The sequence below is a fragment of the Eleutherodactylus coqui genome, chromosome 10 (assembly GCF_035609145.1).
Source record: "Eleutherodactylus coqui strain aEleCoq1 chromosome 10, aEleCoq1.hap1, whole genome shotgun sequence".
In the NCBI taxonomy this organism is placed as follows: Eukaryota; Metazoa; Chordata; class Amphibia; order Anura; family Eleutherodactylidae; genus Eleutherodactylus; species Eleutherodactylus coqui.
Genome location: NC_089846.1, coordinates 21,395,560 through 21,411,097, shown reverse-complemented (window position 1 = coordinate 21,411,097; position 15,538 = coordinate 21,395,560). Strand labels below are relative to the sequence as shown.

General features: G+C 43.1%; 1 protein-coding gene across 1 annotated transcript in view; it reads left to right on the top strand.

Annotated features, from left to right (window-relative positions):
* PRRX2 (paired related homeobox 2) overlaps positions 1–13,433 on the top strand; it is a 37,425-nt gene extending 23,992 nt beyond the window's left edge. The window contains exons 2-4 of the mRNA XM_066580516.1: positions 6,285–6,472; positions 7,820–7,995; positions 9,118–13,433. Of these exons, the coding sequence (XP_066436613.1) occupies positions 6,285–6,472; positions 7,820–7,995; positions 9,118–9,268 (515 nt within the window). The 3' untranslated portion in view covers positions 9,269–13,433. The remainder of the gene's footprint in view (positions 1–6,284; positions 6,473–7,819; positions 7,996–9,117) is intronic.
* Positions 13,434–15,538: the final 2,105 nt, after the last annotated feature.

Here is a 15,538-nt window from a genome sequence, read left to right as displayed (position 1 = left end):
TTTAGCCACCTCTCGCTGGAAGTAGAGCACTATATTAGCTGCATCTGGTTTTAGGGAGCCCCATTGTTCTTACAGCAGTGCTAGCACAGCCTTGACTAGAATTAAAAGGAGCTTTGGGTGAGGAACTTGGCCTCCTGAAGAATGAACTTTGGGAGATGCTCTTACTATTTATTGCAAAATACCTAGAGTATTAGGTTAGCTGTTTATATTAATATTCTTGGGGTAAAGGACTTACTGCATATTAAAATGAAAATCTAACGTCAGAGGTTCAGAGTGGAGCATTAGGGAGTTATTAGTTTTTGAGCAGAGGTGGGGGGAAGATGTATTATGAATGCTGGCCAAGGTCAGGGAGGCTTAATTCACCCCTGCTCACCCCCATAAAGCAGTGAGGTAGGAAAACCTTCCCTGCAGCTCATAACACTTACATTATAACTCCATCAGTGCAGACTGTGGAATTCAATATAACGCTCTCCGGACTCAAAGCTGGAAGCATTTAGTGAAGGCAACAGTGTTTCCCAGAGGATGGATCCTTCCAGCTTTTTTATATGGAATGTAATGTATGCAATGGATGTAATTTGGCTACATAAAGCTGAAAATACACAGCAAGAGGTTTACTAACACCTACATATCACCATTATCAGCCCCCTCCAACCCTATAGGTCGGCTGCATAATCACAGAGGCTTTGAAAACCATTTCTTTAATACTGAGTTCCCAGTACTGCATGATCCTATTATTATTATGATCGACACTTTAAAGGGGTTATATGAGAGTAAGTGAAAAAGTTTGTTATTTTTTCCAGAAACAGCACCTTCCTGTCAACTGGTTGTTTTTGGTATTGCAGTTCTTCCCATTCAACTGACATAAGTGGCGCTCTTTATGAAAAATATACATAAATAAATAAACCTTAGGCAACCCCTTTAAGCAAGATTCACCATTAGTTACATTAATTGTGGTTTGCTAGAATGTCAAAGACGACAAAACAAGAGTGAGATAGGTAGACAACTCCCGCCTTCAGAAAACCACCATGAAAATTGCAATCTACGGGAATGGGTAATGTCAATAATTAATACATAAACGTTATTACACAATATTAAAATATACGGTTGGACATGTATTGGAATCAACACAGCATGACCAGTAAGATCATTAATGCATACTACACCGGCATCTGCTAACTTAGCAATGGTGTTGGTTACATGAACTGGTGACAGATGCCGATGTAGTATGCATTAATGAGATTAGTCATACTGTGTTGATTCTAATGCATGTTCCACCATATATTTTAATATTGTGTAATAGTTTGCTATAATGTCCCTTCTTGCCTGTCTATGATAATATCAATCCATCTTGTTACTGGTCGCTTTCTTTTTCTTTTGTCTTCACTTCTTCCATGCCAAAAATGGAAGAAGTGAAGGGATTCTGTCATGTCATATGAGAACCATAAACCAAGTTTATGGGCTCACAGCTCACAGGACAGGAGATATCGAACCTGGGGTGTGTTTTTGTGAGCCTGGGGTGCGCGCACACTGGCTGCAGTGAACAGTCTGATGCATGTACCAAGCACTGGTTTCTAACTGACAGAGAAGGAACAGGGAGCCAGGCAAGTCTAATAAACACACCCTGGACTCCATGTACCCTGTCCTATGAGTCCATAAGCAGTTCATGGTGCTCATACAACGTGACAGGTTCCCTTTAATATTCCCCCAATCAGAAAAACTATGACTGGTGCCCCAAAAGAATTGGTCAGGATTATAGGTTATATGCTAATTTTTGTATAAGTGCCATGGAATGTGCCACATGACACTTAGGCTATGAGCCTAGGGGATAGCGTTAATTAGCATACGTTATACTACAAGACAGGTCCTCTACTGAAAGTTTGAGGTTCATTCAGTGGGTACAAAAGCACTCACCAGCTTGGTTTTATAAGGGTATCTAATAGATGGTTAGTATAAAAAGTCATTATGTATTATAATGCACTGTAATCAGGAAATGACTTCAGTAGTTATGAGCAAACTTTTTAAAGTTCAGTTTGGCTGTTTGTCCAATTTTGACAAAAAGTTTGGTTCGGTCAGAATTAGTTCAAACCGAACCGGAACTTCACAAATACCCCTATAACTGGTGTATAACACTGCCTAAGTGCCATTAAAGCCTTGTATAACTCTCTTAGGTCACCTAGAAGTGTATCTAAGCACTTGTGAGCTGTTTTTTATGAAGAAAGAAGAAAAATAAAAAGAAGAAATAGGAGGAAGAAGAAGTTAAAATAAGGACAAGAAGAAAGAAAGAGAAGCAGAAGGAGGAAAACTAGAGGAAAAAGAAGGATAGAGATTATATTTTTCCTTTTTTTTTCTTTCTTCTTTTCCTTCTTCTTTTAGCAATGTTCATCCCAAAACTTGGTTCTACTTTTTCTGTTTGTACAACACTAGTCTTCAGAGTCATTTAAAAAGAAGCTTACAGAATAGAGATGAGCAAACGTACTCGTTTAGGGCGATTTCGCAAGCGAACAGCGCTTTTTTCAAATAACTGACTTTTCGGGCGAAAAGATTCGGGGGGCGGCGTGGTGGAGCGGGGGGTAGCAGTGGGGAACAGGGGGGAGCTCTCTCTCTCTCCCTCCCCCCCACTCCCCTCTGCAACCCCCCGCTCACCCCCGGCGCCCCTCGAATTTTTTCGCCCGAGTAGTCAGTTACTCGAAAAAAGCGCTGCTCGATTGCGAAATCGCCCTAAACGAGTACGTTCGCTCTTCTCTATTACAGAACCTTTTACTTCATACAAAAATCTAATTACTTATATATATGGTTTTCACACCCAACTTCATGCCAATGCATCTCTGTTTGGTAGTTAGGCACCACATCCCCTGGCATCCAGCCTGTATCACATTACTCAGGTGTTCAGCTCAAGCCACTGTATTGATGGCATAAAGGGGACAGTGATGCTCGATATTACTAAAACCAGACTTAGTCAGATTTTTAGAAAAAGTTAAGTAATTTTCACACGGGGTTTAACCCACAGCCAGGATAATTTGGTACCCAGTTTAAAGTTTTAAGAAGTACGAAATAATCTAAAAAGTTTCAATATATCTAGTCTTACAATGCCGTCTCTTGCGGCCATTAAATACAACTGTCCCCTGTCTCTTCCGTTGGGCCCTCCTCAATGGTTTGGTATTTGCATCTGGTAGTTCTTAGAGATTGCATATAGAATTACAGGTACAAGGAAGAGTTGCTAACGCTCATGCTATAATGCGTCTTATTATTGGGATAATAGCCCCAGCCTGAGCCTCCTGCCAGGGATATACGTAGCTCGAGATGACATGTCGCCTTTCCTTTCTCTGCATCCTGATTGTAATATGTATCAGATGTGAAGTGCAGACAACTGACACTGCTTTGCACAAATCTTCAGTAACTCAGAGATAACGTGATGCTCGGGGAGTTTGGGGATGTATAATCCCAGGAGGGGGAACCTGGAGACATTATGTCATAGCTTAAATTGTAGGCATCAAATTCCAAATATTTACTGTTGTAATTGCCGAATGTTGTAAAAAGTCTTTGGGTGCCGATAGAGGTAATGGAAGCTCTTCAAGAGATGATAGAAGGAGTGGCAGTATTACTTTGTACTGATTTAATTAAAGGGCCGCTGGTGATTTAAAAAAAAAAAAAAAATTTCCACATAGCTATCTCCCCAGTATATATAAGTCGGCTAGGGTTACCTTGGTTAGTAATTTCTTTCTGTCTGAATCTCTCAACCTCTTTCTCCTCCGATGGTCATGTGATCTCAATTTTGACCAGCTCAGATCTACTTGGGGTTATGATGTCTGAAACTACCATAGTCAATTTCTCAGTTTGTATGATGCTATTACATGATCCCTACCACAGAAGCTGCCTAGAGGGGAACACAGGTACCCCTGTCACAGTTATAAATGATGATCACACAGTTCCTGTCATACATTTATAACAGAGGAGATCACGGCTCATCCTCCTGACTGTATACTTATGGTCTGTAGCTTATATAGGCGAATATAGAAGGTAATGCGAATTAAACTACTTCCCCCAGCAGGCAAAAATGGTACAGCCTCAGCTTTTGCTATGCTGATGCATGATGGAATAGATGGGAAACTGAAAGTAAAAAATCTCAGCCTTAAAGTAGTGACTGATAAGTATCAGACAGGCGATCAGTTGAGTGGGGAAGGGGTGGAAAAATGGGTTTTCGCCGGAGTGGTCCTTTAAAGAGAAAGGTAAAAATGGAGCAGTTGCCCATAGTAACTCATCGGGTTTCTGGTTTATTTTTCGTAAGGATCTCAGAAAAAGGAGAGCTGGAACCATATTGCATGTCATGAGCGTGGGCAAAACAAGTGCTTTACCCTTTGCGCTAGTTTTGATAAACCTCCCCCTACATGGTTTTTACCCGCTGAAGGCTTATTGACATTGAGGAAGATATCAACTGTCTTTATATATGTGGTCACAATTTGGTTGTCAATGGAAATTATACTGCAAATGTACAATATAACCACGGTTTGAGCATAGCCTAATTCTATATGAAGGTGCAGTATTGATGACCTAATCTCAGGATAGGTCATCAATACCAGATCAGTGGGGGGGCTGCTGCTCAAGACCACCGCTGATCAGCTGTTTGAAGTGGCCTCTTCAACGCATACCAGGCACAGTACTGTACATTGTATAGCAGCTGTGTCTGGTATTGAAGCTCTATCCCATTCACTTGAATAGGCCAGCTGCTCACGGGCCATATGACTGATGAATATAATGTCACATACCTTCAAACAGCTGATCATGGGGGGTCTGCCACTTGGGACCCCCGCTGATCTGCTGTTGATGACCTATCCTTAGGATAGGTTCTCAATAGGTTCCTTGAATTTCTTAAAAGGAGTATTCCTATAAAACAAGACCAGTGCGGGGCTGATTTCTGATTTACAAGAGAGATCAGATCATCGTATGATTGCAAGATGCCCACTGAAGCTTAAGGCTCATCTATCTACTGATGGTACATAACATTTCCACATACAGTACTGTGCAAAAATCTCAGGCATGTGTGGAGAAAATGCTGCAAAGTAAGAAAAAATAGAAGTGTTAATAGTTTTTTGGTCAATTAACAAAATGCTAAGTGAACGAACAAAAGAGAAATGTAATCACATCAATATTTGCTGTGACCGCCCTTTGCCTTCAAAACAGCATCAATTCTTCTAGGTACACTTGCACACAGTTTTTGAAGGAACTCAGCAGGAAGGTTGTTCCAGACATCTTGGAGAACTAAGCACAGATCCATGGATGTCGGCTCGCTTAGATCCTTCTGTCTCTTCACATAATCCCAGCCAGGCTGGATGATGCTGAGATCAGGGCTCTGTGGGGTCATATCATCCCTTCCAGGACTGCTTGTTTTTTTTTACACTGAAGATAGTTCTTAATGACATTGTATGTTTGGAGTCACTGTCCTCCTGCAGAATAAATTTTGAGCCAATCAGACGCCTTCTATTTTTGAAACTTTGCAGCATTTTTTCCACACCTGCCTAAAACTTTTACACAGTACTATATAACATATGCAGCAGAGGTGTAACATGAAGCTTTGGGGCTCCAATGCAAAATCTGTACTTGGGCCCACAACTATAAAGCTGTATTCATAGTACTGGTCTCTTCATATGGTGAAGAGAGACCTTAGGGCCCCCAGGGCTTCAAGGCCCCTGGACTATGCAGTGCATAGTTATAATATACCTCTTAATTCCTCTTCTGCCTCACAGCTGCGGTACTATTACTGCTGTAGAAGTTTGACATTTGCCTGTTGAGTTGCCGGATGGGGTGCATGGTGTACTGAACATCTGATGCCTTGTATACATGTTCAGAACAACGAAAAATAACAGAGAAAAACAATTTTTGGAAATAACAAAGGCATTGTAAGAGTTCTGTAAGAAGAATGGCATCTGAAGGCTGGGCGAGTTCTAGTTGCGTTGTATATGGAAATAAGTCATATTACAGGAAATTAATGTACTCGGCTGCAGCTCAAGTTTCATGGTAATTCTTTTTTGTGTACCCGAAACAAAGAAAATTAATGTCCGTTACATAAGAATTTGATATGTACTGGGCCAAAACTGCTGCCCTCTGCTGGTGGAAATAGAATAGGTCATCCATTTTTGATTACAATGTCTACATTTTGGAGAATTGCAGGCTATGTGGCCTACATATATTCTGTTTGGCTAATATCACACTGATCATTAGCTTTTCATTATTTCACAGTCATCCTTATTAGGTTGTAGGAATTTACCACAGTCTGCTTTCTATTCCAGGTGATGGCGCCATCTCGGGATGTGCAAAGAGTGCCCGGATAAAAAAGAAGCAGAGAAGGAACAGGACAACTTTCAATAGTAGCCAATTGCAAGCCCTAGAGAGAGTGTTTGAGAGAACTCACTACCCTGACGCCTTCGTACGAGAGGATTTGGCGAGACGGGTTAACCTGAGCGAAGCGAGAGTACAGGTTAGTGCTTGGGACACCATTAGAGAGCCAAAAACACAATACCCTGAAATGCTCTGTGCTGCTGAAAACCTCAACTCCTTTCATTTCCTAAGGGCTTATTCAAAAAAAGTAGGTCCAATTTTGTTAGCATTCCTTATAAATAATCCTTGAGAAATATAGCACTCACAGATGTCATCCAAGTACATTTTGTATTTTCTGTGCACCCGATGACTTGAATGGGCGATTGTTGTCCAAGAAATTGGATGACACTGGGGCATGATGCAATTTTTTTTTTTGTGCAGTCAGTGTGCATGCAGTTGGAAACACAGACAGCACTGAGAAGTGAAAACTGACCGTGCAAATAAGCTCTAAGCCTACTACTGTGTTTACCCCCCAAATAAGACCCTGTCTTATATTATTTTTTGACCCAAAAAGGCACAGGGTCTTATTTTCTGGGGATATCTTAAACTCACCTAACAGGCGGGTCCGGGTCCCTCCTGCTGCTCTCCGGCATTCCTGCAGGCTTCGTGTAGTTGTCAGCGCTGACAGAACATCCCTTGCTGGCAACAGGGTTTGAAAACCCCACCTCCAGCCAGAGATTGCTTTGATTGGTTCTCAAGTGCCGCGACTCAGCCAATCAGAGCCAGCACTCGATAAACCAATCATAGCCATTTTCAAACCCCGTTACCAGCAAGAGATGTTCTGTTGGTGCCAACAACTGCACAGAAGCCTGTAAGAACGCTGGAGAGCAGCGGGAGGGACCTGGACGGCGCCTGCTAGGTGAGTATTGCTTTTTTCTCCCTTCAAATAGTGTAGCTAGGGTTTATTTTGGGCGTAGGGCTTATTTTTGATGTGACTGTTACAGGGATAAACCTTCATGTATATAGTCCTGAGTGGCACATAGACTTTATTGCCTTTCTACAGTAGTATCATTTATAAAGTGACTCTCCGGTTTCAGGACAAATCCTCTCCCGGTACCAGAGGGGGATGGTGGTATATTACCTGTTGTGGTTTTTCTCTGTTGTCCCTCCAATGCACAGATTCTGGGTTCTGCTTTCGGTTTTCCTAAATGGCCAATGCAATCTTCAGATTACCTAATTCCAACAGTACATTGGTAGTGTTAGACTACCAATACACTATACCTACTCTCTGATTGGCCAGAGCTGCTCACGTTATCAGCATCGGCCAATCAGAGAGCAATGCACAATGTGCATTAGAAAATAGCTGCGGCCATCTTGGACAGCCAAATATCCCTGATATCCAATGTACATCATTATATAGTATACGACTACCCCACCTGACTTGTGATAGTGTATTGCTGCACTAGTATCAGTTGTTGCTAATAATGTGTTCCATCTTTATTCATAGGTTTGGTTTCAGAATAGGCGAGCCAAATTCCGTAGAAATGAGAGGGCCATGCTAGCTAGCCGGTCTTCTTCACTCCTAAAATCATACAGTCAAGACCCCATTGTGGAGCAGCAGATCAGTCCCCGACCAACCAGCCTGGCACCAGAATTCCTGTCTTGGAACTCAAACAGCTACAGGTAACAACCCTGAATTTGGTGAATTAACATTATAGGGGTTTTCTGGAACTCCTATATTGATGACGTATCCTCAGGATACGTTATCAAAATTAGATTGGTGGGGGTCTGTTGCTTGGAATCGGCATGATCATCTGTTTGAAGAACGCTGCAGTCTCTTCTCAGGCATGTGATGTCACATTCATTGGTCACATGGCCTAATAGCTGCTCAGTCCCATTCAAGTGAATGGGATTGAGTTGCTAGACCAGGCACAGCCACAATACAACGTATGACGCTGTACCTGGTATGCACGCCATGGACAATTCAAACAGCTAATCAGTGAAGATCTCAAGCAACAGATCCCCACCAATTTGATATTGATGATGTATCCGTGAGATAGGTCCTCAATATCTTAGTCTTGGAGAACCCCTTTAAGGTTACTGGTTACCAAAAGAATAAAATGTTCTGAACTTGGGTGGTTGGAAATACCTTCGGAAAAGAGGGCTTCCTTTTTGTAAGACTTCTTATTTTAAATTAGCTTTTCTCTTCTACAATCTTCCCTCATGTCGGAAGAGATCATCGTTGGAGATATCCCACTGATTGCTTAACTGAAGAGGTTGAAAGATCTTTAAACTAAAAGCCAATAGGGAGAGCAGCGCAAGAACTCTCATTCTAATGATCAGTGTTGGCCCCCCTTCAAGACATTTTCTGGCATGTCTTAAAGAACAATCACTTAAGCTAAGAACCTATATTGTCCATACAGGCATTATGGTCATGGCTTTTGGAAGTAGATGTGGATGGGCCATGGCAGGGGCATAGGTCAGAACTTTTGAGCCCGCATGCCTACTATGTTGCATTCATAATAATGGTGTTTTCTTATATGAAAGAAGGGACCTTGAGCCCCTCTCGGGCACCAGGGCCTAAGTGCAACTGCTACCTCCACACCCCTATAGCTACACCCTGCGCAATACTGAGAACCTCTTGGGTAAAATGTCAAATTTAAATAGTCTAAAATAACATTTGTTCAGCTTTTCTTTTAATTGTGTGTAAGATAATTATCATGAGCTTCTCATTTTGAATATCAAAAAGTTTCAAATATTTTGCATATATGACTAACAACCTTTTGTGTCCTTTAATTCCATCAGCGCCAGTTTGCCGCCTTATAATCCAAACACCACCTCTGCTCCTACAACATTGCCTACCCAGGGAGTCAATATGGCTGACAGCATCGCCAGCCTACGTCTTAAAGCCAAGGAGTTCAGTCTGCACCACAGCCAGGTGTCCACTGTCAACTGAACCCTGGTCAGATAAACAGAAAACTATAACTTAGCCAGCCGCGAGGCACAGGGTGTGCTGGACACGCCACACACGAGCCCATGGCCATCTACGAAAAATTATGTGGCTCCATTTCCCAGCTCCTGTTACTGCAAGAAGATGCTGTGCTCTATGTGACAATCCGACTGAAGTCCAGAGAATGGTCACCCGCCTGTTATTGTGTCATATATTTCAGGACGGGCTTCATTCAGGCCGAGCCACGTCTAAGGTCCAGACATTGACCACGTGGACAAGACTCTTAAGACTTTTTTTTGTGACTGTAGATATTTTATACTTTAGACTTTCTTATCAGTAATCAGAATTTTTACCCATCTTGTTCTACCCTCCTCATTACTCCTCTGTTCTTCCCCTGTGTCTTGGTGTCATCGGTACGCACTGTATATATGTAGATACATACTGTGCTTTGTATATATATCATTTTATACAATATTCTGTGACCTTGGGGCAGGCAATGTACACGCCTTGAATAGGGAAAGTGGCAGAAGTTTTCGTTTCCCTCCATGTTTCATATCTTATGATGTCTGGCATCTCAAACATTACCATCTTGTATTACTGTCCAATGAAATATTCCTAAGGGTATATAATGTATGGTGGTTGCCCCTGTGGCTACTATGGGGCCCATGGTAAAGATAGGCCACTCTCAGTTTTACCCCATTCCCCATGGACAAGTTGCACAGTATGCCCCTCTAGAGAGTTACCAAATAAGGGGCAATTTGCACAGGATTTCCATTCTATAGAGGTGACTTATAACGTGAAGGCAGGTTCAGGAAATTGGCCTGCTGTAACGAGCGCCAATCTACAAAGTATGCCGATCGGCGCTCGCTCATTGCTGATCACAGATGGAAGATGATCGCCTTTATGGGGACGATGATCGTTAATACAATCATTCATCCTCACAGATCTGTCGGTCGGCTATACAACTCCCCATTCAAACAAGATGTACCGCCAACCAGTGAGATCGGCCGAGGAAGGAGTGAGCGTACATACACTTGTACATTGGCTGATCTTTTGCGCATTTACATAGGCTGATCATCGGGGAAGCAACGATCGGCCCATGTAAATGCACTTCAACAACTTCCTGCCATTCAAGGGTTGGAACCGGAAAAACAATGATCTACTGTCCGGGATGAAGTGTGAACCAGCACCAGCAGTGTGACCCCATATTTGTGTGTAATATATAAAACGCCCTCTAATAACATCTGATATTAGTTTTTATACCAACTCCACTCTTAAAGCCAGGTCTTTTTGTATTACACATCCCATAATCGAAACTTAGTGGGAGCCATATTATTCATGGGCCCCTGAATGGAAGCACTGATGCAAACCATTAGGGGCAGCCATTTTGTGAATTTCCATCTTGGAGATTCTGCTAATGCAGGTTCATACATATTCAGAGAGCTCGTTGCATCAGTGAGTATGAGGCGACTATGATTATTAGAGGGTCGGCTTCATTGCCTCACAGCTCACTGATGTTTCTAGATACTTTTATAATGGCCGCCTGTGTTTGAGAAGGCCTCCTGAGGTAAACCGAAAGCATCTAATCTGCATTGGAGAATTCATAGGGATTGGTTGCTATGGGTAACATGGCTGCTGGGCAACGGCTGTGGAGCCTGAGGCTGCAGATCACTGCTTTATGAAGTAAAACCTGCCACAAGGCTCAGTGCTGATAGAAAGCAGAGCAGTCAGAATGTAAGTCAGTGTATGACGGCAGCCATCACTGCCGCTTCCAATACGACTAAGGTTGCCACGTGGCCGGTATATGACCGGCCCAGACGGCATTCAGTCGGGAGGCAGGTGCTGGTATTTTATTTGTACCGGCCGCATTAGAGGCCAGTAACTACTTGAATGTACATATTGCGCCCGCACAGAGCGTCAGACGAGGCTTTTGCACCTGCACAGGGGTTGGGGAGCTCGAGCGCAGCCAGGAAGAGGGGGCATCTTAGGGCTCATTGCCACGAACGTATTTTCACCACGTACTACATGCTCGATGTACGGGTTACGCAATATATAGAATACGTAACGTAGCTATGAGACAGAGTGGGAAATTTTAAAAATGAAACTAGTCACACAGCGCAAGACAGCGTGCGTGAAATACGTTATCATGCGCAGTGCCCATCGGCTGCCATACAAAACGATACCCGGCTCACACAGCAGTAAAACGCTGCATGATACACGCAGTGTTTTACACGTACAGATGTGGAAATGAGCCCTTTCGGCTGTGTTCACACAGGGCGGATTTTCCGCGGAAATTCCGTGCGGAATTTCGTCGCGGCAAATCCGCCTGCGACCGCTAATCTTGGGATTAGCCAGCCATGTGGACGAGATTTCTCAGAAATCTTGTCCACACGGGACGGCCAGTCCGCTGCGGTTTCAGAATATGCAGCATGTCTATTTTCTTTTTATTTCCGCCGCGGCCGCGCTCTCCTCTATGGGAGCGCCAGCCACAGCGGAAGAGCGAGCGGCCGGGCCGCTTCAAAGCCTCCGCGGCGGTTCTCCCGGCGGAAATCTCGCGGTTTTTGCTGCGGCCAAACCGCGGGTTTTCCGGTGGGAATACGCCCCGTGTGAACCCAGCCTTCTAGTGGGAAGACTCGGCAGCCGGCATCATGCTCTCAGCGGCCGCGTGCAGTTGGGGATCTGGTGGCATTCGCTCTCCTTCCTAGCAGACGCGCAGCAGGCCCAGACATATCAGCAGAGACAGCCAGGCCCAGATTAGAACTATCCAGGGTGGCCGACCCTGGAAATCTGCTAAGTAGAGCTGGAGTGTGCACAGTCTCAGTGAACAGGCCGCACCTCGACCTCCCCAGTTCATCCATGCATCCCTGTATAAAATCACGCATTGTGATAAGCCACGCCCCAAAACAGTGAAATATCCAGATTACAGAATATTTCTGTTTACATCTAGAGGCCGGAATGCTTTATACTTCTCACAGCTGAGGGTTTGCTACAGCAGTATACATCATAGACAATCCAGTGTCAGCTAAACAGACTACGGGTGCGTTCACATCTGTGCTAATCATTTCCGTAGTTCTGCTTCGTCATAGGAGCGGAGCAACAAACATGATGGCGTGCTGAATGTGTGACATGATGGACCCCATTGTCTAGACACAGGTCCATCGGGTTTCTGTCACATTATCAGAAATATTGGCACTGCGTGCTGCACTATTTTTACGGTAAATTTAGTAGAATCTGCAACAAAGGCTCCTAATGGAGATGTGAATGAGCCTCAATACATTTTACCTGCACTGATACATTGTAGCAAAAATCATTATGACCAAAGAGAGATTTCTGCAGTTCTTACAGCTAACCGTGGATTCCCGCAGCCGGATGCAATTGTACTGAAGTCTCAGCTGTGAGAATTATTAGCTCCGTATGTATGCAGTCAGCAAATTGAAAAATTCTTGACATCCAAAAATGTAGGGCTCATTCCAGCAGCGCTAGAGATTTCCGTTCCTCTGTTCCGTTTTTGGAGCAGAGAAATGGGAATCAAACGGAATAAAATTTTTTTTTTACAAAAACTGAAATTTCCGTTCTGTTTCACTTCACGAAACAAATGGCGCAGTCAGTGGTGCTGTCTCTGGTAAGAAAATACTTTCCCCCTTTCAACCAGGGTGGGGATAATATTAAAATGCAAATATGCTTATGAATATTCATGTTTGATTATTATGATATCATTTCCCTATACATTTACATGTCCTTCAAGGAATTCTCCACTTTCATCCTTTTTCTTCCGCATGGTTAAAGGTAAACAGAAATTCCCTTGGGTACGTCCAAGCAGCACAACACCCATACCTGCATAGGAGGAGCAATATGTCCCATTGCTGGTATGAATGTAATAAGTGTTCTTAAAAATAATGATTCCGAGTTGACATAAGAAATTAGCGCCACCCCAGGCTGTGACAGGTACTGCAGCCCACAACGCACATGGTGATCATGATGAAGTAGCTTTTTATTCATAAAATTAGTTTTGTTGTTTGCAAAAAAAACCATCTTATTTTATTAAACAGTCAGTATTATGGATCACGCTTGTCTGTTTCTGTATTGTGTAAGATTGTATCTGTCAAGGAAAGTTTTTTTTTGTCTTGTGATAATATTACAGAAAATAAAAAATTCTTACTTTTCCAAATGACTAATAGATTTTGATGCCAAATGAATTTTATTTCTATGCAATAACTTTACTGTGGACTCATGTGGCAGCCACTAGGGGGAGCTGAGGAGCTAGCTGCATAACAGTTTTATTCTAGCTTTTAGTACATAAACAGTCTGCAATAAGGTTGAGACATCGACTGAAAAATATCGATAGTATCGACTATCGCTGAATAAACTATCGATTATTGTAAAATATCGGTGGAAAACTATCGATATTTAAAATGCTGTATAAAAATAAAACAGCTCCTGGGTTAATAAAGCAACAATCAACAAAAAAAATTATAGTTTTCTTTTAAAACTTTAAACTGTTGAATTTATTATTAACTTCTAACTATTAATAATATGAAAATATATTAAAGTTACAAATGAAAATAAAAAATTACAGATGAAACATAGAATTAAAATTAGGTATATGAAAAGAAGTTTTTTATCATTGGCCCCAATAATCGTTATCTAATGAGCCAAGAAATATTAATTAGCTCGCATGCTCTCCCTTCAAAATGCTCCTTCCAGCAGACATAATTTCACATCCGATATCCGATGTCACATGACTGGGAGTGCAGAAAGATGATTGGAGGTAAACACATTGAAACAAGGTCCTGCCAGCTACAAGGAAGCCAGAAGATGGACGCTGAACCTGACGGGATGTGAGCATGATCTCTGTGTGTGTTTGTGGGGCTGCGTGCCCTGAATTTTTTCAAGTTGCCGCTGAGGGGCCAACGGTCTCCATGGCAACTTGTAAACATCGCAGGGCCTGGTAAAGCGAACGCAGTGCCCCGAACGCAATTGTAATTGCGTTAGATGGGTCTCCTATCTTTTCTATGGGCACTGCGTTCGCGTTAGACGTTGAAAACACGACATGTCGCGTCTCCTTTTCTGGACACGACCTTCGTGCGTTCAGCGCAGCCCTCCATCTGCATGTGGAAATGCTTTCATTTAGAAAGCATTGCCTTCGGCCATCGTGTTAGACGCAAGCGTTCAGAGCCTGTGTCTAACGCGATGAACAAACGCATGTGGAGGAGGGGCCGAAGACCCCACTTTTTCTGGGAGTCGTTTTGCCTGGAGCAAACCTTATGGGTGACAAAGAGTCACCTGACACTTTACAAAAGTTTCTAGAACCTGTTTATAAGTTCATTAGTGCCTCGAGCAAAACTACATCCTGACCAACACAAAGGAAAGGGCGGAATCTAAAGAAAGAAAATCTGGTCACCGGACCACAAGACACGTGTCTTCTTTACAAAAATCGATATTATATTGCCCTAAACTATCGATGTTACTGATATATCGGACAGAACAATATCAATGAAAAGTATCGCCAAATCATCAGCGATATATCGATATTTTGATATATCGGTTTTCGATGTCCCAACCTTAGTCTGCAATGATCTCCAGAGCTCCCCTAGTGGTGGCTACAAGCAGGCAGGATTTTATGTTTTCAAACTACTAATGACCACTTGTCAGTTAGTATGTGAGTGCTTCTCATGCTCTGCCCCTGGTGACAGCATCGCTCCGCCCCCTGGTGATGTCACTGAAGGTCCGACAGAAGAACAACACAGTTAGGGCTCCTGGAAGGGGAGGACAAGAATAACAAAATGAGAATACAACTAAGCTGTTCTTATCTCAGACACAACTCAGCGGTCCTGACAGAAGACACCGACCTACCGCCACCACAGAGATCCGGTGGGCTGAAGGACCTGCGGTAACGTCACTGCTATTGGAGGAGCCATTGTGCAGTTTGGTAGAAAGTACTGTATACTGGATAAACCGACGGCAGCTACTACCAGGACCTGTGATGACATCACCATCATGTAATCACCTGTGTGGGTGGAGTCAGGAATGACATGACCAGGGGTGATCACTGTATCCAGGAGTCTGGTGATGTGTGAAATAGCAGAGCTGTGTGTGTGTGAATCAGGATGTAGCAGTGCTGTGTGTGTGATGTGTGGGGTCAGGATGGATGTAAATGGATGTACAATGCAGTAGAGCTGTGTGTGGTGTGTTGGGTCAGCATGCATGTAGTAGAGTTGTGTCTCTAATGTGCTGTGTGTGTAATGTGTGGGAATCCAGATGGATGTAGTAGAACTG